Source organism: Perissodus microlepis, chromosome 18 (assembly GCF_051167445.1).
Source record: "Perissodus microlepis isolate ML-2025 ecotype Zambia chromosome 18, ASM5116744v1, whole genome shotgun sequence".
Classification (NCBI taxonomy): Eukaryota; Metazoa; Chordata; class Actinopteri; order Cichliformes; family Cichlidae; genus Perissodus; species Perissodus microlepis.
In genome coordinates, this window is record NC_140478.1 from 17066422 (window position 1) to 17089806 (window position 23385).

The 23385-nt window shown below is 41.6% G+C and overlaps 1 protein-coding gene across 3 annotated transcripts in view; it reads right to left on the reverse strand.

The window, feature by feature from the left end:
* LOC146367648 (A-type potassium channel modulatory protein DPP6-like) overlaps nt 1-23385 on the reverse strand; it is a 93828-nt gene that overhangs the window by 66585 nt on the left and 3858 nt on the right. The window contains exon 1 of one of the 3 annotated variants that reach the window (XM_084913374.1): nt 17694-17777. The exons of 1 other annotated variant lie outside the window; for it this stretch is intronic. In XM_084913374.1, coding sequence (XP_084769500.1) covers nt 17694-17750 — 57 coding nt within the window. In that variant the 5' untranslated portion in view covers nt 17751-17777. Of the gene's footprint in view, nt 1-11509; nt 12507-17693; nt 17778-23385 lie in introns of those variants that run through there. One more of the 3 variants, XM_084913370.1, reaches the window with a different exon arrangement.

The following is a 23385-nucleotide window of genomic DNA, read 5'->3' on the forward strand; positions in this document are numbered from 1 at the left end:
GAAAGAAAGACATTTTTTTAAGTGCTTCGAAATTTTTACCATTTATCAGTTTTATCTGTTTGTTTACCAAACATCATTGTACAAACACAAGAGCAGGGGCATCAAGCATAAGGCCAGGGGGGCCAAAATAGGCCTGGCGAAGACTCAAATTGGGTCCACCACACAGCTTTGGAACAAGTGAAGGACAGCATGGACTTTACAGTTTATAGTTTTACAGCTTTTCTTATTGATGGAGACCTCCCCCACAGCTATTTATACTACACCAAGGCAAGTAATAGATAAACAATTAAATGGCAGAAAAGTTTGTTTGTTTGTTTGTTTTTTACAACGTGACCACGGTAGGAAAACATAAAAAGGAAATTTTGGAATAATTAACAAAAATCTTCAGTTTTAAAATTAGAGGAAAGTCTGTGTGATTATCTGACAGAACTTTCCCTAATTTTGCACATTTATTTCTTACAATTTAAGCCCAAAGACTTAAATGTTTAAGTAAATTAAACTGATCTAGCTCATTTAATACCAAAGTGGGCTAAATGTGGTCCAAAGTGTGAAATGAGATTGCCACCCCTGCACAAGAGCTTTCAGTTTGAAGAAATAAAGAACAATTTATAGAAAACTGCATTTCATCCAATAGATGGAAACAATCCAAAACAAAATGACGTATGTCTTGTGGTCCTGTTGCTTTTCCCCTGTCTCTGTCATCATGCTGTCTTCGTGTCTCGGTGCTAGTCATAAATCTTTTGTTACTCTCTGCTTTGCTTTGAAGGTTAGTTTTCTCACGAGTCTCGCTCTAGTTTTGCTTCCTGTTCTTTTCCCTCCTGCGTGATTGTCTGTCCCGACCTCATTAGGTTCACCCCTGTCTTGTTTCCGCCTGTGTCGAAGCACCTGTCACCACTGCGTGGATACAGCTGGGTCCATAAGGATTTAAGAACAATGACATTTTTGTAATTTTGCATCTGTGCACCACCAGAGTGGATTCTAAATCAAACAGTCAACGTGTGAGGGAAGAGCTTTAACAAACTGGAATTACATCTTTATACATATCCTCATACATTTCCAGTGGCTCGTGATTAAATGCACAATTGACTGACAAGTGGTTTCATGGTCAGGTGAAGCCTGTTCCCTCATTATTTTATCACAAATTAAGGAAATAAAACTGTTGAAATTGCATTTGGCAGCTACAGTTTTGACTAAACCTCTCAATATGAGGTCCAAAGAGATGTTGATGCAAGTAATATGCGCCATGTATTGGTTGGAAAATGGATGATCCCAGAATCTTTCTTTGATTTAGAAAAGCAACTATGTAACAACAAGTCATGAGCACTCTCGAGGAGTAAGGAGTGTCATTGTCAAAGTCTGCAATCAAGAGATATCTTCATGAAAGCAAACTCAGAGGGTTTACAGCAAAGTGCAAACCACAACTTTGCCAACAAACATCTAAAAAACATCTGCAACAATTCTTTGGACAGATGAAACCAGGATTAACTCGTACCACAACAATGTGAAAATGCACTGTGGTGGCGCACTGAGGCAAAAAGAAAAACTGTGCCACTATCCAAACACTTAATTGTTCATGCTGCTCTCTTCTCCTTTCTCTTTGTCTGATTATCCTCTCTTGTTTGCCAACCTGCTTTGCTTGCCTGTGTCCTGCTTTCCTCTTGTTTGCTTCCACTCGTCTCTGTTATTTCTTTGAGTTTAGTTGAATTTTTCCTCCCTCTGTGGATTTGCGGATTCTCCTGTCAGCTTTGTGCAGCTGTTTTTGTTAGCAAATCATTTTTCTTTCTGTATGCTGACACTCCACATACTGTATTTGAGCAGGCATTCCATTACAGTGCAGAAACATTTTATGGACGTCTGTCTTTATGACAACTGTAATTTTATTTCTTTGTTCTTACTTAATAACTTCACCCATACAAACTGTGTAAGTTGTGCATTATTCGGAGTGTTGTGGCTGTGGTGATTGGCAGGTTTGGGGGCTGTTTCATCTCATCCAGTGTTCTGCTGTACTGTAAGTCTCTCTAAGGAGGCAGTTGCTTGGTTTCCCCACTAAGTAAGTTGTTTTGATCCTGTTTCTTTGTTGCTAGCCACGGTGATAGTGGATGTACCTTACTAACCGAGCTACGGTGGCACTCTGTGGGTTTTTGTCACTCGTGACATAAACAACAAACAAACAAAGACACGAGAAATGCTCAACTAATGATTTGTTCTCTTCGCGTATCTTTTGATGACCGATACTTTTGCTATGATGTTGCTAATTGCTATAACTTGGCTTCAGTTTGGAATACTAATACATATTTCATGACGCTGTAGTAAATGTGACGAAGCCTGTGAGCTCATTCAGCAGGTAATTGTAGCTGCAGTGCGTCATACACCCTAACATCCTAGCCTCATATCCTGAACATACACTCTCAACTTGGCAGCCTTTTTTAACCCATTAAAACTTAGACTAGTTTCTACTTTCATGAAAATTATGGGAGATGTAAATAATACAAAATGGACCATGAGTTTGCATGGGTTAAACTGGAGAATTTCCCATTTTTCCCTGTGACATCGGTGTGACTGCTTCCCTCCATGTCTGCCAACCTGCTGTTTTAACCCACTCCATCACCCCAGCAAACACCTGGAGGGGGAAGGTGCTGCCTAGTCACCACTCCTCAGTTTCTGTGTGATCACATTTGAGCTAGATGCGACACTCTGACTCTCTTTTGCTGCAGTAAAATGTATTACTTCAAACATAAAGTTGTTTGACTGAATGAAACTTTGGTGCCTGCCATCTTTACACCAATCTTCCGTTTCTCACACAGGCTGTCAGGCAGCAGCGATGCTACAAAGCCACAAAATGATCATGGAGACAGCTAATAAAGTCGCAGCATCGGCAGACAGACCTAAACATCAACAGGAATCATATTAGCGTCGCTATTTCTATTTCTCCACAGTGACACAGCTACTACAGATGCATTAGGTCCAACTCGTGTCTGCTGCTGGATATCTCTAGGATTTATCACGCTGTGATGTGACCTTGTAAACTTTGCTTTTATTCTCAAATGCCCTGCGCACGTGTGTGTGTGTGCTTGTGTCTGTATGACAGTTAAATTAAGTGCTTGTACCCCTGTGTGTGTGCTTGCTTGTGTGCATGTCTCTCAGGAGTGTGTCGCTGCTGTATCATGGCAGGGTCGATAAGAGAATCTGCCCGTGTGACACAACAGATTACTGCTGCCTGGTCTCAGCCCGGAAAACGACTGCGAGAGGACTCGGGAGAAATGGCAGCGGGGCTTCGTCGCTTTGATTCGAACTGACTGAAGTGCTGTAGGAGAAATCTCCTCCACATAGTTCATATTTATGTGCGCATTGCTGTTAGATTTATACCTCTGATTTGTTCTTGTTTTGTCTGAATCAAACAATTTTAAGCATAAAGCGCTGCTGCAGAGGCACAGATGAGTTTCAGTTAAATAAAGGAGGGCTGTTTTCAAAAATACATGAATGGAGCTTGTTGCTACTGCAAAAAAATACCCACACAGAAGCACCTGTCAGCCTCTGATATGGCAATTTGATCTTTCACAGCCTTGAATTAAATGTCGCAATCAAGTGAATCAACTGATAACTGGCAGAAAAAGTCTTAATCTGTGTCTTAGCAATTTTGTAATGTGAAGTGATGACCGTACAACCTTTTCAAACCTTACGAGAGGTGACATTTTCACCCTCTTCTCAGATGAGACACCATCAGGTGTGCCAGCTTTTTGAGAACATTTATAGAAGCAGTGCGAGGTAAAATAAAAATTGCCTTTGGTGGTACATAAATGATCTACTACTCACTACACTGGCTATTAAATCTTTGAGTTTGTGTTAACTACAACCAAAGCCTCACTTATCCACTGCACTGTCTGTTGATGCCTTCGCCATAGCGTAGAGCTGGTGCATTGATTGGAACACAACAGTCTCTAGTGGCAAAACAGACACAGTGCAAGGAAAAAGCCATAAAAATGGTCTCCAGCATCTAAAATGTCAGTGAAATGACACTGCCTACTGCACATGACCTTTATTTTTTCAATAAACTGTGAAAAATAGAGTAAAGCAAAGCAGGAGGAAGAAAACTGACTGTTTTAAAAGGAGTTACTCTGGTGATTATCAGCTGCACACCTAATAAAGCTCATCCTCAAAACAAATCAGTGAGAACGCTGCCACCATTTATAAATATAAAGCACAGGAGAAAAGAAAATGGGACGCAAGACGGGTTAAGAGACGGTTATATTTAGCTGCGTTCTCGTGTAATTCTTAAAAACTGCAGGAATCTTTAAGATCCAGAGTGAAGTTGCATCTGAAGAGTGAGATAATCTCCTGTGACGTGAAGGAAGTGGATGTGACCGCCATTATTAAGCTGACGATCGCAAATGAAGGTAGACAGATGGAGTGATTTTCTTTTTTCTGCATCTGCATCGATATTTAATCGGCTTCGGTAAATTTCAGCTACGCAAACTGTAATTAAAGAAAGCGACAAAACGGTGTTCGAACACCACTGATTACAAAATACCCACGTGGAGGCCTAATGACAGTTGATGATGTGTTTACTTCACGTGATCTTCAGAGCAGAAAATCTACCACGAGAGACTGAAGCTCAGCATCATCACGGCGTAATAAGGCCTCTCTCTCTGTTTAAACACTGACTAATACTCGCTGTCAGCTTTTGTAATAATATAGTAAATCATCAGGAGGAAGAGGGACAGTCAAACAGCGAGGCAGCAGTCAGCTGATGTGCCGCTGACAGGTCTGTAGAGGTGGTGCTGGGGGAGGGCAGGGCGCGAAGGGATGATCGATGGGGTGTCAACAGAGCGTTGAGGTGCCGGGGAGAGGAATGGATGACCCGTTGAGATGCCCTCTGGGAACAGAGGAGCTAAAAAAGCAAACAACAACAGCAACAAAAAAAAGGCTGATGTCGAATATGTCTGTCAATGGCGACCTGGTGCAGAAACCAGAGTGGAGGCTTGTATTCATTGAGCGTCAAAGGGGAATTCATATTTTTTTTAACAAAAAGGAAAATTAACATCGTGGTGATTATGATGGACACGGTATGCCGGTATGAGCGGAGGATATTCAGGGTGCGATGTGAGAGCTGCGTCATCTCCAGATGGCAGTCAGAGCCACCAGCGAGCAGCAGCGTGTGTGTTCCCAGAGCTTACAGCCTCACCCTCTCCACCTTTGCAACCATGGCAACATCGAGCATGAGGTCCTGCCGCGGCTGCTTTGTTGTCCTGAGGGGAGGAGCTGCGCTGGGTGACAGCATGTCTGCCTTCTGTGCTCTGCACTGCACACTGGTTTAAACGTACAGAAACCATGCACTGGCTTGTTTTTTTCCACATGTGATATTTACTTTCATGCTGTTTTAGCTGGTTTTATACTTAACTATTAATTACTATAATTCAATAGTACAAGCCACTTCATTAGGTACGCCTTGCTAGTACTGGGTTGGATCACCTTTTGTCTTTAGAACTACCTTAATTCTAGAAGATTTCTCAGAGATTTTGACCCATGTTTGGTATTATGAGGCTCAAAGCATGCTGTGAAAATATCCCCCACACACCACCAGCCTAAGCTGTTGATATAAGACAAGATTGATCTTATCTTGTTGTTTATGACAAATTCTGACTCCACCATCTGATTGTCACAGCAAAAGTTGACTCATCGGTCCAGGAAACACTTTTGCCAATTTAGGTGAACCTGTGTGAATTTTAGTTTCAGTTTCCTGTTCTTAGCTGACAGAAGTGGCACCCAGTGTGGTTCAGACCATTCTTGAGCGTGAAAATCAGCAATTTCTGACCAGCCAGTCTGGCACCAGTGACCACGATCTGTTCAAAGGTACTTAAATCACCATTTGGATGCTTGGTGTCTGCTTTTCTACATGCATCGAATTAGTGCCATGTGATTAGCTGAATGGATAAGGAGCAGGTGAACAGGTGTACCTAATAAAGTAGCTGGTGACTGTACAACCTTATTGTTATCTTTTGCAGAACCTCTTTTTCTCATTTATTTAATTGCATCTCAGCACAAATTTCTTCACCTTTTCGACAGTATTTTCAGCATCCCTTGGGACACAGGGTGTTTTAGGGGCCACGGGTTTAGGGATTTTAAGTCATTTTTTACTCGTCTGTGTTTTTGTTTTTATTTAATATTTAGTATTTAGTATTTTATTGTTATTTTAGGAAAGGATCAGACACCACATGCCTGATTCTAACTGTACTTAGTACATAGATAGTGGCTAAAGTGCCAGAAACATCCCTCACGGAACAATGGAGACCAAAAACAGCTAAAAGAGAAAAATATGATGACAAATATATTTCTGAAAAATAATGTAAAGACAAAATATTTTTCACATAAGCTAATAAAACAAACCAGGTTACATCAAGTTACTGTGTTTATCTTTGTGGTATTAGAGTGAAACTGTCACGGGTGAAATGCGACTGTAATATCGCTTGATCAATACACAACTATAACGGCATCTTCTGTCCACCCAGGTGGGAAAGAAACTGAAAAATAGTCTTAATGTTTTCACAGTAGCTTTAATTTCAATTAAGTTCTAATTCTGCTTCACCGGCTCACAAAATATTGAACTCCAGCTGCTTCATTAAAAGCTCTACAAGCTTATAAAGACAAAACTAAGCAACCTACAATCCTCTATGAACGCACACAGGGCAACAGTTCATGTTTTCCCACACTTATATGTCTCATGCAATGATTTGCACATTAAAGCGACTTCCTTCACATTTTTCCCCTCATACAGCATAATTATGATTACAGGAATAATCACATAATTATTAAAAATTAGAGCGTGTGCTTGCGTCTTGATTGTTTCCTTTGAAGCCTAATGTGGTGGCATCCAGACAAGAGAATTTCCTGGCATAGCTCCTCATATAAAACATAAATATTTGTTCGTGGAAGTAATGGGAAGTAGATTTTTTTCCGTTTTCCATCCTTAACATTCACATCTGGCTTTCTGCACTGATGAAAAGGGAGTTTGCCTCAGGATTCGTGATCATTTTGGATTAGCATGCCAAGTAACAAATCCGGTGGCATCCTTCAGTAAGCAGTCGTCATCTGAAGCACACAGTTAGCCTTTTCTCAAAGATAATAAGGACAGCCTAACGCATCTCATTGCTCTCTTTCTTTTATCTGGCTGCTCTTCTTGAGCTCCGTCTGGCTGATTTATCTGAGCTCTGGACCTCAAAGGAAGCACAGAGCTAAACGAAGACTTGGGAACCGGGCCAAACTGTCTTACTCAGATCTGGAGTATGTCTAAGCAGAAGGCACAGTTAAGGGGACGCATGAGGACAGGATGCGAGTTTGCGTGCGTGTTCGTGTATGTATAAGCCCTGGGCAGTCTATCCAACATGAATTCAATTTTAAGTCACACAGCAAAGGTGATTTATGATTCATTCCTTTTGAACATCAATTTCCTTCTGATTTGAAACAGAATCTGAAAATTTAGTGCGCAGGGAATTTTTCCTCAGATAAAACATTCAGAAAGGAAACTTAATTAAATTAATTAAAAGAGGATATGTAGTGTAATGATGCTTTCAATGCTGAAGAGCTGGCAGTGTCCTGAAATACAATGGGTTCACTACAAACAAACTCCTGTAATTACTAAAGGGAAATCAGAGAGCTCAGAGCTCTTTGTGCTTGTCCCCAGAGATACAGCATGCCCACTTTGCCATTTAAAAAATGCTTCTTTGGCCCTCAGGGACGCCATCACACCATCTCTTTGTCATAAGGGCATATTATATATGTGTAAAAAGAGCTAATTAAAAGTAAAATGAAACCACATTTGCAGCATACTTCGGCTGATTTTAAAAGCGGAAGCCCAGACCGAGATCGAAATATTAATGCATTATAGAGCAGCGTGCTATTCTGAGATTAAGGTGGCCCTGTGGGAAATGAGCTTTTCACTAATGACTAGTACTTATAGTCAGACATGAATACAGCTGTCATTGTAATTAGCAGCAGGGGGTCTGTTTTTAGCTATTTTGGGGATAGAAACGATGGGAATCAGTAGGATTTTGTGGCTTTTATTCAGTAAAATGTTCAACTTATTTAGAAAACTGACAGTCTTCATCACCAAATTATAAAATCTAGATTAGAGCTCCATAAAAGGATCATGAGAAGTTAAGCCCTGGTATAAATGGAGGTTGACTTTGTCCTTCGTTTGTAGTTATACATTTTTAAGGCTTACTCATTACATCAGATGATGCTTATTACAGCTGAAAATGAACCATAAGCATGGCCTCTAGTAAATCATTGATCACAAGAATTTAGATTTGATGTCTTTTTTAAAGGAAACGAGAAGGAAATGTTAAAGAGAGCAATATTTTTATCATGTGGTTCTTTATAAATCTGGGCTACTTTAATTCACAATGATTCTTTTTCATATTTGTTCTTATAAGGTTTTGTCACTTGTCTTAAGGTCTCTATAAAAAAGGGTAATTCAACCACCTCCTCTTTATTTGTCAAAGAAAAACAGCATGAACAATGTTTTTATTACTCGATATGTTGACTGTGAGTCACGTGTCATTATTCCAGATCACAGGGCGAGACACAAGCAAAAAGGGATGTGGGTTTTTTTTTTCTGTTATGTAACCTATAAAGAAAATGTCAATACAGGCCGAGTCATGAATGTGTCTCCAGGCTCCAGCCTTAAGGCAAAATGCTACCCTGTTTCACCGTTATATCCAACAGTTAATTAAGATGTTCACAGGCCTCTATTTACAGTAAAGGGTAATGAGGAGGAGAACGAACTACTGCTGATATCTCCCTAGGTGACGTAAACTCTACCATGAAACACTGTCACACAGTGCAAAGCGAGAATTAATCTCATCACACACACACACACACACACACACACACACACAGCTCTCCTACAAACAAAGATGCAGTGCCTGCATATCGCGAACCCAAGAGCTCAGAAGAACACAGCAGCAAACAAATGAAACTGTTGTTTACAAAAAATTTAATTCTTTCTGCTTTTCATTAACTCAGAGTAAACCCTCAGACGCACGAGTGTTCGCTGGTAAATATTTGGATGAATGAAATTAAATTCTAGAATGTCCGATTCAGTTGTTTGCTTCTTCCATCTGCAAAATAAAGGAGAACAACAACAGCAAACTTTTGCCAAGGAGGGAGGGATTGGAAATTGTACTTCTTGAAATGGTCTCCCCATCTCTTGAGGCAAAAGGCAATTTCATGCTCCAGCACGACTCAGAGAGACATTGGGACTAAAGGTGACCTCAAGGTTAATAGTGCAAATGTAATAAATTGGAAATCTTGCAGTACAATAACAACTTCTGACTTAACGGGTAAAATGATGTCTGTTTGTTAAGAAAATCGTGACTGTCAAGTCGCCAGTACAGAATTATCCATAAAAATGAGGTAATAAGCTTAAAGGAAGCAATGGTAGGTTATTTCTTTTTGTCCCGAGGCGTATAGGACACAACCAGAGGACTATACCTCTATTTCCTGCAGAAAACAAGCAACACATTTCCTAACAACTCTGTCTTTGTGCAGACAGAATGTGAGATTCCAGCCAATCTGAAGCCTTCTGTGAGTTTTCGCTATTTGGTGGATGCATGGCTGATGCTACATAGCTAGATGGATATAGGTCTTCTTAGGCTGAAGAAAAAGAGAAACCAGTAACACAAATATCAGAAATGTTTAGGGGACAAAATTGTCTGAGAGCTCTGCACTTCATGTTGTGTTTGTTTTCACAAATGGAAACAGAATGACACAAACACTTTGTGTTTTCGCCATAAATGAACCAGGGATCTTTTGCTTGTTAGGTGATTGCATAAACCACTACAGTTTGGAGGCACTGGGTGCTGTCGTCTCTAACAGGCACAAAGTCCAAATAGCCATCTTCTAATCTAATAGAGAAAGGCTGAAGTAAATCATTTTGGTTTTTGTATGAGAAGCAATTTCACGTCATGGCTACAAGCTGACAAACAGTGAACTAATAAAAAGCATTGTGATGATGTACCTGTCATTAAATCTAAAAAGCACAGAACAAAGCCAAACACAGCAGGACTGAGCAGAAAAGCCATTCCAACGATGTTTCATAAACTGAGCCTTCTTATTATTTTTTCCCATATAGTACCACCTATCCAGGACTGGTTCTTGCTACTGCAGTGCCTTAGGAAACATTTGAACTCAACCTTGGATTAGCTGGTGTGTAACAAATGATTTAACTGCAAAAAGTGTGTGAGTGTGACAGGTCATCTGACTAATGTGTAAAAAAAAATACAGAATGTGATTTAATTCTATCCGCATTGAGAATATTTAATGATTATTAATAACTCTCTCTGCTGAAACCCTCCTGACGATTCTGCAGCTGTAAGTAACCCCATGAAGCTGCGATTATTGGATGAACTTTAAGGAAAGACTCCAATAAACAGCTGTAAGCAGCAAGCATCGCCTTCAGATTCCCCTGGGTTACATTAAATATTCGTCAAACTTATTAATAACCTGTTAAGACAGTTCTGGCTGTGCACCCGTCTGTGTGTCTAGATCACTGCAGCCTGACAGTAATATTTTTGTTCAACTTTTAGATCCTAGTTCCCCGCTACAGCCTCTCTTTTGTAAAACCAACAATCCGACTTCTACAGGCAATCTGAGAAGTCGCCTACACCCACACTGCAATTTATCACATGTGGCTTCAATTTATAATGCTGCAGGGAACATCTGTATGCGTAGCTTCCTTTTAGATCAGCTGTTTACTGTGACCGGTGTCTTTAACAGTGCTTGGGGCACATTAGTGGCATATTTTTAAGGTTGAACTATAAATTTTACAAAATATTTCTTCCTCTCCTTTGCGTCCCTTGTGCTGTTGAGGCTCCAGGCAGCTGCCTCGTTGAGCTGGCCCTCAACTTATCCATCAAAATCCACAGTGAGAAATTTGAACTGTTATGCTAAAGGATGTGTGTGTGTGTGTGTTTGTGTGTTGGGAGGGGGTTTAGGGTCATGGTTGGGCCAAACACCCTCTTCATGAACCTCTCAAAAATGAGTCAGACGCTTATGTTTTGTCACTTTCTATAACCACAACACTGCTGTGGTGCTGTTTGCAGTTTCAGCACCACGGTCAGCACCATGCAACCCATAAGCGGCTCCCTGCAGACAGATATGAAACATATGGAGCAGAAAGTGTTGATTTTTAAGTCAAATCGTCATCACGGTCACCTGAACGGTCACGTCGAGCTTTAATGCTACCATTGCTAGTAGTGGAACAGATGAATGTTTTTTAAAAAAACACTGCAACACAAGCAGAAGCAACATAATAATGGAAGACTGCAGCTGCCACAGAATATAAACCAAGCTTTTGAAAGTTTCTTCAACATCTTTTAAAAGTGAAAGCAGTGTGAGAGCTTCAGGGAGGCCTGTTGGGGTCTGAATGAGTGTGTTTGAAGAATTACTGTCCAAAATGTGCATAATTGTGGTTTTATGCATGCAAACAACAAAGAAAAAACTAATTTCTTACGTCCTCATCCTCCCGCAGGCATTTTTTGCGGTACTGGACGTGAGGTCTCCCATCGAGGAGTTGCTGAGGGGTCTTCGCTGCGTTTTCCTCGTCTGCAACCTGTCCACCAAGAAGGTGGCTGGCCTCAGGTGGGTGCGGAAAGGAATTGGTGGTATTGATCTTTCCGGTGAATCTCTGGTACAGCGAAGCCATAATACTGGTCCGGTTCAGATAAAAAAAAAAACAACAACAAAAACAACTTACAGCATGTCAGAGTCACAAGCAGGTCTCGTCTGATTGTGTGGCTTGGACAGTCTGTTTGGTTTATTTGCGCTTCGAAGAGAACCGATGGCAGGCAGCCAGCTTTCACCTCCGGGATGGAGCAAAAAAAAAAAAAAAAGACGAGGTGAAGACACTTGGCTAGTAAATAAGCATCTGTGGATAGTGTGGATGACTCACGGCGTTGGAGTGATAGACCAATATAAAGCCGGATCATTCGCAGCCGTGTCCTTTTAGCTTTGCCCAGGCGCACGGCAGACTGGTGGGCTGTAGGTGTCAATAGTTGCTCTCTTCTGTATTCACGACACGTTGTCTCCCCTCTTCAGTTTCCTGATGCCTCCTTTCAGAGAGATGGCAGGCGGATGCGCTGAGTTTCCATCAGATATTCGATCATCCAGATGACTCCGAGTGATTGTCCACCTCCTCCCGTCCAAAAACAAACAAAAACAAACGAGCAACAGATACTGATTCGACTCTTCCGGCTATGTGTATACCGGACTGACCTCACATATGAAAAGTGTGAAGGACGCAGAGAGCCCGACGGTACTCACCGCAGACGCGCTCTGCATGTGAAGTGACCAGCGCTGTGAGAGCAGCTTTACTGTAGCACTACTGTCACTGCACTTCTTTGTGCACTGCTTTGCGCGCAGAAATGCGCCAGCGATGCACAGATTCGCTTGTATAGACTTCGATGTGAAAGCGCAGAATAAGAAGCCTCTCTCATTTATGATTTCATGAGCGAGGTTGTAAAATTGCCTCTCATGTGACTGCGTATGGTCCCAGGACGGAGCTCTAGTGCCTCTCTGTGGCGCTCTGGATTAGGACAGGCTGACCAAACGCCTCTTAAGATGTGTACTCCACATGTGACACAACAAAGAGGGAAGTTCTTTCTTTAAAGATAGAAAACAGAAAATACTCTGAAGCACAGCATATATTTGAGTCACACAACTGGATAAAATAAAAGGAATATATATTTAAAATGTGTACAAACATGGTTAAACGTATCCTTTGCAGCTTCTTAGAGCCTGATGAAAACCTTTCTTGAAAGCCCCTCTACATGCAGTGCCACAAACCATAAAAATGCCCCTTCCCTACTTCAGCCCAGTATTTTCATTCAGTTCACAACCACAAGTGTTATTCAGTTCATAACACTGCAGGTGATTTCATGCTTGAAATGCTCACAGAGGCCACAGCAATGCAGCTCTGGTAAATGCAGAATATTGGCTTATATGCGATGGAGGGAGGGAAAGGCTCTTGGGTCAAAGTGTTCAAATCTCTGCCATTCCTGTCAAGAATGCCACAGGCCAACACGCCATGGCCTCTCACTCAAACTATCACCCAACTGGTGCTGAGCTGTATTTCTGGGAAATAGGTCATCTTCAGAGGGGTACAACTTCAAAGCAGCACTAAAGCGCAGCTCCAAACAGCTCTGCACACGCTCTGCTGAATACCGCCGTTTTGCCTCTCTCATTAAGTGAAATCAAGTTCATTTGGCAATCATTTGCAAAGTGTTATCAAGGTGAACTGACTAGAGTAGTAGAAATGAAAAAGGTCTATCTTGAACTCTGAATAAAGAGTGAGTTTCAATTAAATTTCTTTTATAAATGGTGAGTTATCTCGAGTCCTGAAAGAAATGCTGAAGGCTCATTGATTCGTGGCTTGAATTATGAACACAACCCGATTAATAGTAAATCTATCTGGAATACAGAATTTTCATTTCAAATGTTTGACCATTTACAAAACAAAACAAAATAAGGATAGTGGACGTTACTCCCCATTCTCCCCTTCCTCATGAGTTTGAGTCATTTTTTCCTTTGACTCCAAGTATGATTCAAAAAGTAATGAACTTTGTTTGATGCTTTGTCTACCTCGTAATTGGAGTTTCAGCAGAAACTTGTGCTTTGGACTGAACATCTCTGGGCTTCCAGCAATCTCTCGCCTTCCACGGTGGCTTGCCTCGGTCCTTGTCATTTGTTTCCCTAGTTCATAAATGCCTTTTCCTGGGTCTGCGCACCCCTTGGGAAATAGGCCTGAGTCACTTGACATCAATCCCAGCCTCTCTGATAGATGTCTTCCAATCTCCCTCACCTTGTTGGGGAGCAATTATGAACTGCCTCACTGCTTTAAAGCTCCCCTCAGGACAGCGCCGGGGAGCCCGGGCTCAGCTTGACTCCCCTATCGCCTCCACACAGACACAGCAGATGACTGGAGCTACGCCTTTCCCTGCTCCCACAAACACCACTGCAGTCAAGCTCTGCATTATAGGTGGTAAAAAGTTGAAGAAGCATGTAATAACCAGGTATAATGACAATGATAGCTGCAGTAAAACCTCTGTGGGTAGCTAATGGTACTGTTAGAGACAGTGCAAGCTAAAGCTTACCTCGCTTGTGATATGGAACATTGTAATTATATTTCAAACACGTCACAGATGCATTTTATTTCAAATGATACGATGCACTTTGGTGCACTTTATGACGCTGTGAGTGATGGCTTTATGAAGCTCCGCTATGCAGTAAACTCCCTTCAGTGAGTTTATTTTTTAATTCCAGTGAGGGACTGACACACCAACTTTGCCAGAAATTTTACTAACTGAATGCACAGATGTTATTTTATAATATGAGGACCAGAGGGAAGTCATTATTTTTCTCCTCCTAGAATGAAATGAAACAACGCCAAAAACTGGTGATCATGTTCTCCGCAGACAGGCGGAAAACTCTGAGGCAGCCTGGAGGTAAAAAAAAATCTCACAATAGCATTAAACATTATTAGCAAGAAAGACTAGAGGGAAACCAAGAAATCTGAGAGAGAAAAAGGAAAGTAAATCTTTTTATAATTGCACACACACACAAAAAAAATCATTTTAATGTTTGCTCTTTTCTGTTTTAGATCTCCTGGCTTGGAAATTTTTAAGAATTAAGTGTGTTTGATCTTATTTTCTTAAAGTTTGACATCTTTAAAAATATGTACAACAAAGGTAAGCTGGATATTAAGCTGCACAGCAACACTATCACGCATACTGTTATTTCTATTACCATAAACAGGATACCATACAGTACATACTGTAGTGTGGTGCCTATGTAAATTTAGTTAATCACTCACAATGCAAATATTAATGTATTTGTATGAAGTGAAATGCCACTGCAGCCCAACATCTTTCCATCAGCATTCCACACAGCACAACAAAATGACACAAATTAATTGGATGGAAGAGGAGACCGATCAATCAATCGATGTTTTGCGGGTGTGCAGTAATATCTAATTTCCTCTGAACATCACTCAGCTGAACAAGGAAATTGCTGAACCCCTCTACATGCATGTAAGAGAGAACAGATTCAGTTACAGCCCATCATAATCACATTTTTCCACCATTCTCCATTCGGCATTAGCTGGACACTAGTGATTTCTCTCGATGCTGTGCTGGGACAACCATGACAACAAGTTTCTTTATCACCCCGCTGCCGGTGTCGGATTACATGCCCCGTTTCGCTGTGGCCTGGGCACATACATTTTATCTTGAAGCTCTTCTCGAGACAGTCCATTACCGAGCTGTAAATAGCTTGCTCTCACATCGATTAAAAATCATCACAAATACACTTGTGTACATCAAATTTGTCCAATTATCAGAAGCAGTCTTCAAGAAGGAATTGCACGCCGTAACTCATTAAAATGCCTCCAGATCAAATGTTTTCAGGCTGCAAGGCGCGTCTCCTCGGGGGAGCACAGAACAGAGGGAATAGATGTCGGTGAAGACGCTGCATGAGGTGAAAGGGGCAGATTTGTGGCATCACTGTAACAACAACAGCAGGTCAGCCACAGTTTGGTGCGCACTTAGCAGCATTGTCAACAGTTAGGACAGAACATCCACACAGCAATATATCGTATAAAAGCATTAACTCACATTGTATGTATAAACTCTGGCCTCAAACGTGCATATTTTTATTAAAACACCTTAAACACATTTCCTTCACAGCATGGATTACCCCAGTCACGTGACTTCCAGATGCAAAGCTTATCAAATGAATGAAGGAAAAGCAGATGCCTGTTCACTCACTTGCATTGTAATTCACAGATGAAAAAATGGTGGGAAAGAAATCAGAGAGCTAATTAATCAAACGGACGTATTGGAACGATTATTATAATACACGCACTGATGCTGCGATGCACTGCACATCTTGGTATTTGTTTACACAGGGATCATGATTTTTGTAGCTTATTGTCATGCAAAGTGTGAAGTTTTTCAGCATTTCTGTATTGTGATACCACAAGAGACAGACAGATAGATAGACAGACAGACAGACAGATAGATCGATCGATAGATCGATCGATAGATGGATAGATCGATCAGCCATTACTCACAGGGTAGAAACATCTTTCTCCATCAGTGTTTATCAAAATTGAATTGTGTGTCACTGAAAGCCAAAGTCTGTGAGACTGCAGAGTGTCACAGTCCTTATCATTGAATTACACCCTAAGACTACATTACAACACTTGGCTCATTTCGGGCCATGTAACAATGGTCACTTCAATTACTCTTGGCTGCAAGTACTGCATTCATTACACTTCTGGTCCGCTGCACAGAAGAAGGAAGCTGCCACAAATCACTGACACATATTTAGTCTCATATAGGTAACACTTTATGTGTGAATCATTTGATGACCTTCCAACTGTAAATTCACATAAATGTAAATATTGCCATTTCTAACCTGTTCTAAGCCCTTATTTGCCTGCATAAAATCCATTCCCTGAGTGAAACTAGTTGAGGATGTGTCCCATTGGAAGGGGAATATTATTTTTTATGGAGAGCTGAATCTCCCAGTGTATTACAAGTGAAGGGAAGCTATGCACTGAGCCCAAATTGAAATGGCAGCAGATAAGTCACTGAGGAAATGGAGTTTAATGCTGGCTGATGCTGTAGAATAGACTGTGGTTTGAGGGGGAGCAGCAGACTACAGCTGTGGATTGTGGCAGCGGCAGATGATGGGGAGAAGAAAGAGGAAGGAATCGAAGGGGGAGATAGGAAACAGAGAAACCAAACTAGAGCATGTCACTATAAATTTACTGTCAAATGTGTGTTTGGGTGCGGATAGAAAGATAGTGTGCACAGCAAAACGAGAGCTGAAAATGGATTATGACAAATGAATTGAAGGAGTTTATGGTATGAGACATGCAAGGCTTAATGCAAACCGCCCTGCACAAGTTATTGATTGGTATGACCCTTCTGGTCATTTATTATCCCACGTGGCACAAAATGTAAGTGTATTTGTGATCTGGAGTGCTGCACAAATCTAAACGCTGCTCTGCAGGAGAGAGTTTTAGAGCTACGGGCGTTCCTTTCTCTAACTTCCAGAAAGCTACAATTTACATAATTTTAATTGCTCAAGAACACCAAAGTCGCACAGCAACTTCTGCTCGTCATCAATCTCCCTTGTAGCCCATTTGCATGCAAACATGAGAGCAGTAAACTGTCAGCATTTAATCTAATGAGTTGACCTCAAAGTCAATTCTGGAGGATTTTCACATAAGCAAAAATTAAGCAAAGAAAAGGCAATGCAAAGCAGTCGTTTTAAAACATCTAACATGGCACTGCAATCATACTTTCATGCCTAACTTTTCCTCATAGTGAGCAGTTGAATTGAAGTCATTATGTGGTAACATGACAAAGATTAACAATGAGGCGCAAGGTATTCTCCGCAGCGTATGCAGCCAGCCATTCATTAGAAGTCGTCTCTTGAAAGAAAATTAAAAGTGGTAAGCATTTGTCCATCAAGATCCTGGCAGAGGGGGGATGAGGACCTGCCGCTCTCTTCCTGCCTGTCCAGTTGTTATCAAAAACAGCCAGCAGCCTGTTCTGTCAGTAGCAGGAGGCTCACCCACAAACACAGACATTCCCCCACAGCGTGTCATGCATGCTAAAAGGGCCCCTTACCCTTCTGGAAGGAGTGCTGGTGTCTATCTTCAGCTGGGTGGCTATGAGGACAGACATGGTGAGAAGTGCCACTTGCCTTCCCCTCTCGCTGTGCTCACACCTTTGTGCTGTGAAGTTGGGGCTGCTGGAGGTGTCTGAGAATTCCTCCCCCCCACCCCGCCAACCTCCTCCCCTTCCCCTCCCTTCCCCTACAGCTAAGAGAAAGGATGACCTGGGGGTCCGGGAGCCCAGCGAGAACGCCTCCCTCTCTACTCGCCGGGTGAATCAATCACAGACACTGGCATCGTTTCCAGGGGGGGGGGGGGGGGGGGGGGGGTGCTCCTCCAAACGTTACTTATCTCTGCCGCCCTTACTCCCTCCCTCCCTGGCTCGCTCGCTGCCTCAACTCCTGCACACAAATATGCTTAAACTCTCTCGACAAGACTTTACTCAGCAAAGGTGGAGTTGAATAGTGTAAGTAAATCTCTCGCACACACACACACACACACACACACACACACACACACACACACACACACACACACACACACACACACACACACATAAATATACTGTAGCATATAAATAATAACATGTTCCTCAACATATTAGTAACAATATTGCCTGCTAGGCTTTTTTCTCTTTGAGAGTGCGTGTGTGTGTGTGTGTGTGTGTGTGTGTGTGTGTGTGTGTGTGTGTGTGTGTGTGTGTGTGTGTGTGTGCGCGCGCGCGTGTGTGTGTGTGTGTGTGTGTGTCCAATGTGTGTAAATATTACCAAGAAATTGATCATTTCACTCAGCATTGCAGCTGGGTTGTGATTAAGCACAAGTAATATTTATGCTTCCTGTCTTCTCTATCATAAAATACAACTCCGCCCACCTGCCCAAACACACATGCACACACACACACCCATCAAGCTACACTGACAAGACAGAATCCTGGCACAGGCAACACTACTGCAGATTTATTTATGTAGCATTTGTACCTCCCGTAATGAATCCCAGGGCTGAGACTGAGTAACCAGCTTATTTAACCGAACCCTAGCACTAAGCCACAAGACAGTAGCGACGAAATGCCTTTTATAAAACTAGAAGAGGTGATATTTCTAAGTGAAAAGCCAAACTGCCCTCTCCTTCTGCATCTAACCCGCTCAGCTGAATATGACAAAAGCCAGAGGCAAGACGCCCTAAGAGGACCGTCATGGACAGCATGAATGGCAAAGTGTTCATAACTCATTCATTTAAAATGGCACACAGCAGGATCCAAGCGTAGTAAATCACAAGGCCACCTCTCACACCCGGGCTTGATATGGAGTCAGGGTTTGAATTATATCCTTGTGTCGATGCTGTCCAGCATTTTGCTTGTGTGTGAACTCAGGATGCTGAAGTTGTGTGAACATCAAAATTGTAAACAGCGCAACGTCACTAAAGCGCTAACGCTGCCCTAACTTTTACACTTCACAGATGAAAGAACATGTTAACTAATTCGACATTCGTGAGCAGAAGGTGACCTTGACAGTTTGTCAGTGGGCAAGTGACTAACATAAAGTTGAGCCGCCTGCGTTCTTATTTCATGGATGGTGGCATGTATTACACCCTGTGGTAAGACCTGGTTTGAGGTTTCACGGTGGTTCATAAATACTTGCATTAAAAGTCAGCTACATTTCTTTTTGACCGTGACTCATGAGCCTGTTTGAAGCCAGAGTCTTCCCCCGCAGCTGCAGCAGTTTATCTCTAATGGCCGCCGGGTTTCGGCTCATATTTTACATGTTTGATTTGCACACAGACAACAACTCCGCAGCAGCAGCTGATGAATTGCAGCGCTTATTTAAATGTAGGCAGCATAATCACTGCACGCAAGACGATCAACGTTTAAATTAAACCACAACAACACAAAAGAAGAACAGCTGCGCTTATTTAGGTTTTTTTTCTTCTTCATGTTAACAGGACCCGCATTTAAGGCCGCTCTACACTGAGGATAAAGATGAACTGTAGTTCACGCGCGCCACAGGAGATGAGGTTTCATCAAAGAGAGTAATTGCTCTGGTGACTTTACCAAAGGATAATAAAGTCTTTCAAGTTCATAGAAGAAATGGCGGTTGTAGTTATAGCTATTTCTGTTAACAAGCTCATTTTATGCCGTGACATTTCCCCAGGGTCCTTTAAACAAGCCCCTGATTGGTCATTTTCTGCATTCATTTTTCTCACATTTACAGCTACGACATACACTCCTATGATTATGAATAATGCTGGCTCACAATAAGTCACTGTAATTGCAATTAGTATAAAAGGTCAACGTGGTTATTGCTGTAGAGCACAGAGGTGACGTAGTGTTTTATCACACCGACAGAGCATTAACCACGCACAGCTTGAAAACTTATAGCACTGCTTATATTTACTTACAGAGTCCATCCATTTGTCAGCGTCTGCTGATTTTGCAGAACATGAGCAACCATCAACACATTTTAAGAGCTGATGTCAAAACACAATCATTAATAACGTCTACAATTGATAGCACGCAATAATATTCAGGAGACATTAGTTTATTGCGTATGAATCGCAATGACAGTTTGCATTTCTGTGTTTTTAAATCACATATATCAGCATGGTGAAGGGACTTCTGTGAGACACATATGGGCCTCCAGATTCAGTGAGAAAACAAGATTTAGCATTCAGCCCAGTGGAGATAATGAAATCATCAGTTTATGTTTTGGTTTGTGTGTAAGTGTCTGCTGCAATGGTGTATCCAGCTTCTTAATTGAATTTTTATACCATAATTTGTCTGGTAATACCGAAACAGCTCCACAGTTGTGGTCAGAAGGACATAACAGCTTGATGATGTCATCAGACACAGTTATAGAGGGGAGGACACATACAGAGGCAAATATGCATGCTCATACAAACCTTATCATACCTGAGTGTTTTAGCATTGCACACAGAATTCTGGTAATTGTTTGATTTTTTTTTTTTTTTAATCTCTGCAGCAGTGTTGAAAATGTTTCTCCTTTCAACCCACGTACAGTTGTGGTCAGAAGTTTAGATATAGACATCATGGCCATGAATGTCATTGAAATTTGATGCTTTTAACAAATTCTTTGAGCTGTTATTTTTACAGGATGGAAAGTTTCTACTTCTCAGCATAAAAAGGATTTTTTACAGCATTCATTGGACTGACCAGTACTCTCCAAATAAGAGAGTTGTAGATTTCCACAAGTGAAGAAAGTATCCTGGAGCCATTTCTAGATAACTCCAGATTGCAAGATCAGGTCAAACAATTGTACATAAGTTGAAGTTATTTGGATGGGTGACAATGATCTGGAAGAAGATCCAATTCCCTCTCACTCAAATGAGAGGGAATTGGTTTGCAGTTTTATGATAAACAAAGGAACAACCAACAATGAAGCCTGCCATGAACTGGAAACTGCTGGAACATTAGTGTCACTGTCCACAATAAAAGAAGTTTCACCTGACCGTGGACTGAGAGAGTGCCGAAGCTGAAATTTCCAGTTGTCAACACAGACAAGCCAAATTCATCTGGAGAAAGGTTTTGTGGTCAGAAAAGACAAAGATTAATCTATTTGGCTACAATGTGGCTGTCAAGCATGGTGGTGGTAGCATAATGCTCCGGGGCTGTATTGCTGCCAGTGGTGGTGCTGGTACACTGCACAAAGTGGAAGAAATAATGAAGGAGGACTACCTCAAATCTTTAACTTCACCTCAAGTCAACAGCTAGATGTTTGAAACTTGGACAAGGTTGGGTGTTCCAACAGGACAATGATCCCAAACAAATATCAAAACTGGATTTAGAATGGGTAAAAAAGGCGAACATTACATTTCCGGAACAGCCTTCCCAATGCCCTGATCGCAACCCTGGACATTAAGCTATATTTTAGTGAAGATGTATGTATATACTTGAGCCGGTATATATACTTTTATATGGTGTGGATTCGAGAGAATCAAAAATAATTTCAAACTTCTGCACCCAATTCTTGTTTTTTAAAGTCATTGAAGATGTTTGCTGTTCAATCATTCCACCCTAAAAGAGGAACACTTCAAAGAAATCCTTAAAAGCCCCAATATTAAAAGGACATTCATGCCCATGATAGGATATGTAAACTTCTGACCACAACTGTACATGGACTGAAAGAAGTAATGTTTACAACACGGCTGCAGAGATAGTATTTCACAACTACAGGATAAAATTCTGTGTGAAATCCTAAAACGCTAACATTCAGGTGTGAAAAGGTGCGCATAAGCATGCATGTTTGCCTCTGTACGTGTCCTTCACTTCACAACTTGCTGTCTGATAACAGCATCAAGCTGTTACGTCCTGAGTGCAGCTCTGATTTTGACCTTCAGCCAGACCACGGTACCTATCCCTGACACTCCTCCCTGTGGATCCTAAAGATTCATGCTGCTGTCCTTGGTATGCACTTCGTACACGCTTCACTTTGAGTTCAGGCTACAACACCAGTGCAAAGATATGAATAGAGAAAACATCATTATTCGTCAGAATAGGAATGAATCTGGGAATATCTGTGTGTCACGCTACGATGTGTCTTTATCAGCAAGTGGCTTCACTACAGGCAGAGTACTATCAGGTCATCTGTCACAGGTGACAGGAACAGATGAACCCTGCACCCCAGGGAGCAATGCAAGTGCAAGATTGTGTCCAGGATGAAGAGCTTTAGGTGCTCAAAGGTGGCCGGGAGCTGCAAAACCTGGACAGCTTTTATAAACATGGTTCTCATCTACAGCAAGCCTTCCCTGGGAAGCCTAATCGCAGCATAGCAGTTAGTGGTGAAAAATGACTGCTGCTGAATGGTGTCTGTTGCTTCTGGGCATCCCTGGTTGTTTCTGTCTCCGAATTTCATTTCATTGAACAATGTGCTATTGTTTGCTACAGCATTATCACTTTCAAAGCGGTCATTGGATAAAATAAACAGATGGTATCAAAATGTGCACAGAAAATGTGTGCGTGTGAGCACATCAGGAAAATGAAAGTCATTTTATAATGGTTACTACTGGCTGCGGGCAGCAATACAAACATTTTAAGCAGGCGATTCAAAGTGCAGTGGTTCAATGCAGAAATACTGAGGGCTCACTAGATGAATACAGAATGCTTTTGAAAGGCATTTCATCCTTATTCCTGCTGCATACAAATCATTTCAGTGAAAGTTTGTCTGTACAATTTTACTCCAGGGAACCTTAACATTCAGCTCAGGGTGCCAGTGTATCCTTGACACACACACACTTTCAAACAGCGCTGATACAAGCTCGCTCAAAACTAACATGATCAAACAGATGAAAGGTACAATCGTGTTGCTTACTAACGCACAAAACTACACTTGAGTGGTAACATGCTGTATGACCCCCGCAGACAAATTTATAATGCCATCTTACAAACTCTTTTAAACTCTCTGCTAAACCTCAGAGTGAAACAACAGAAATTTTATCTGGGAAAGAGAAAGCAATGCCAGCTGACTGTCTGACTGCCTGTCTTAGTTAATGCAAATAAAGGAAGTCTAGACTCAGGAGAAAGCCACTGGCCTCAAAAACGTCAGTCAGCGAGCAGCACCAGAGGCAGACGGCACCACAGATGAGACAAGATACGGTGAGGCAAAAAAAGAAATATATTTTCTGCTCTGTGGTGTAAAGTTAAAAAAAAATACCAATGATTCAACTGGGGGCATGTCTAAGCATAAATACATGAT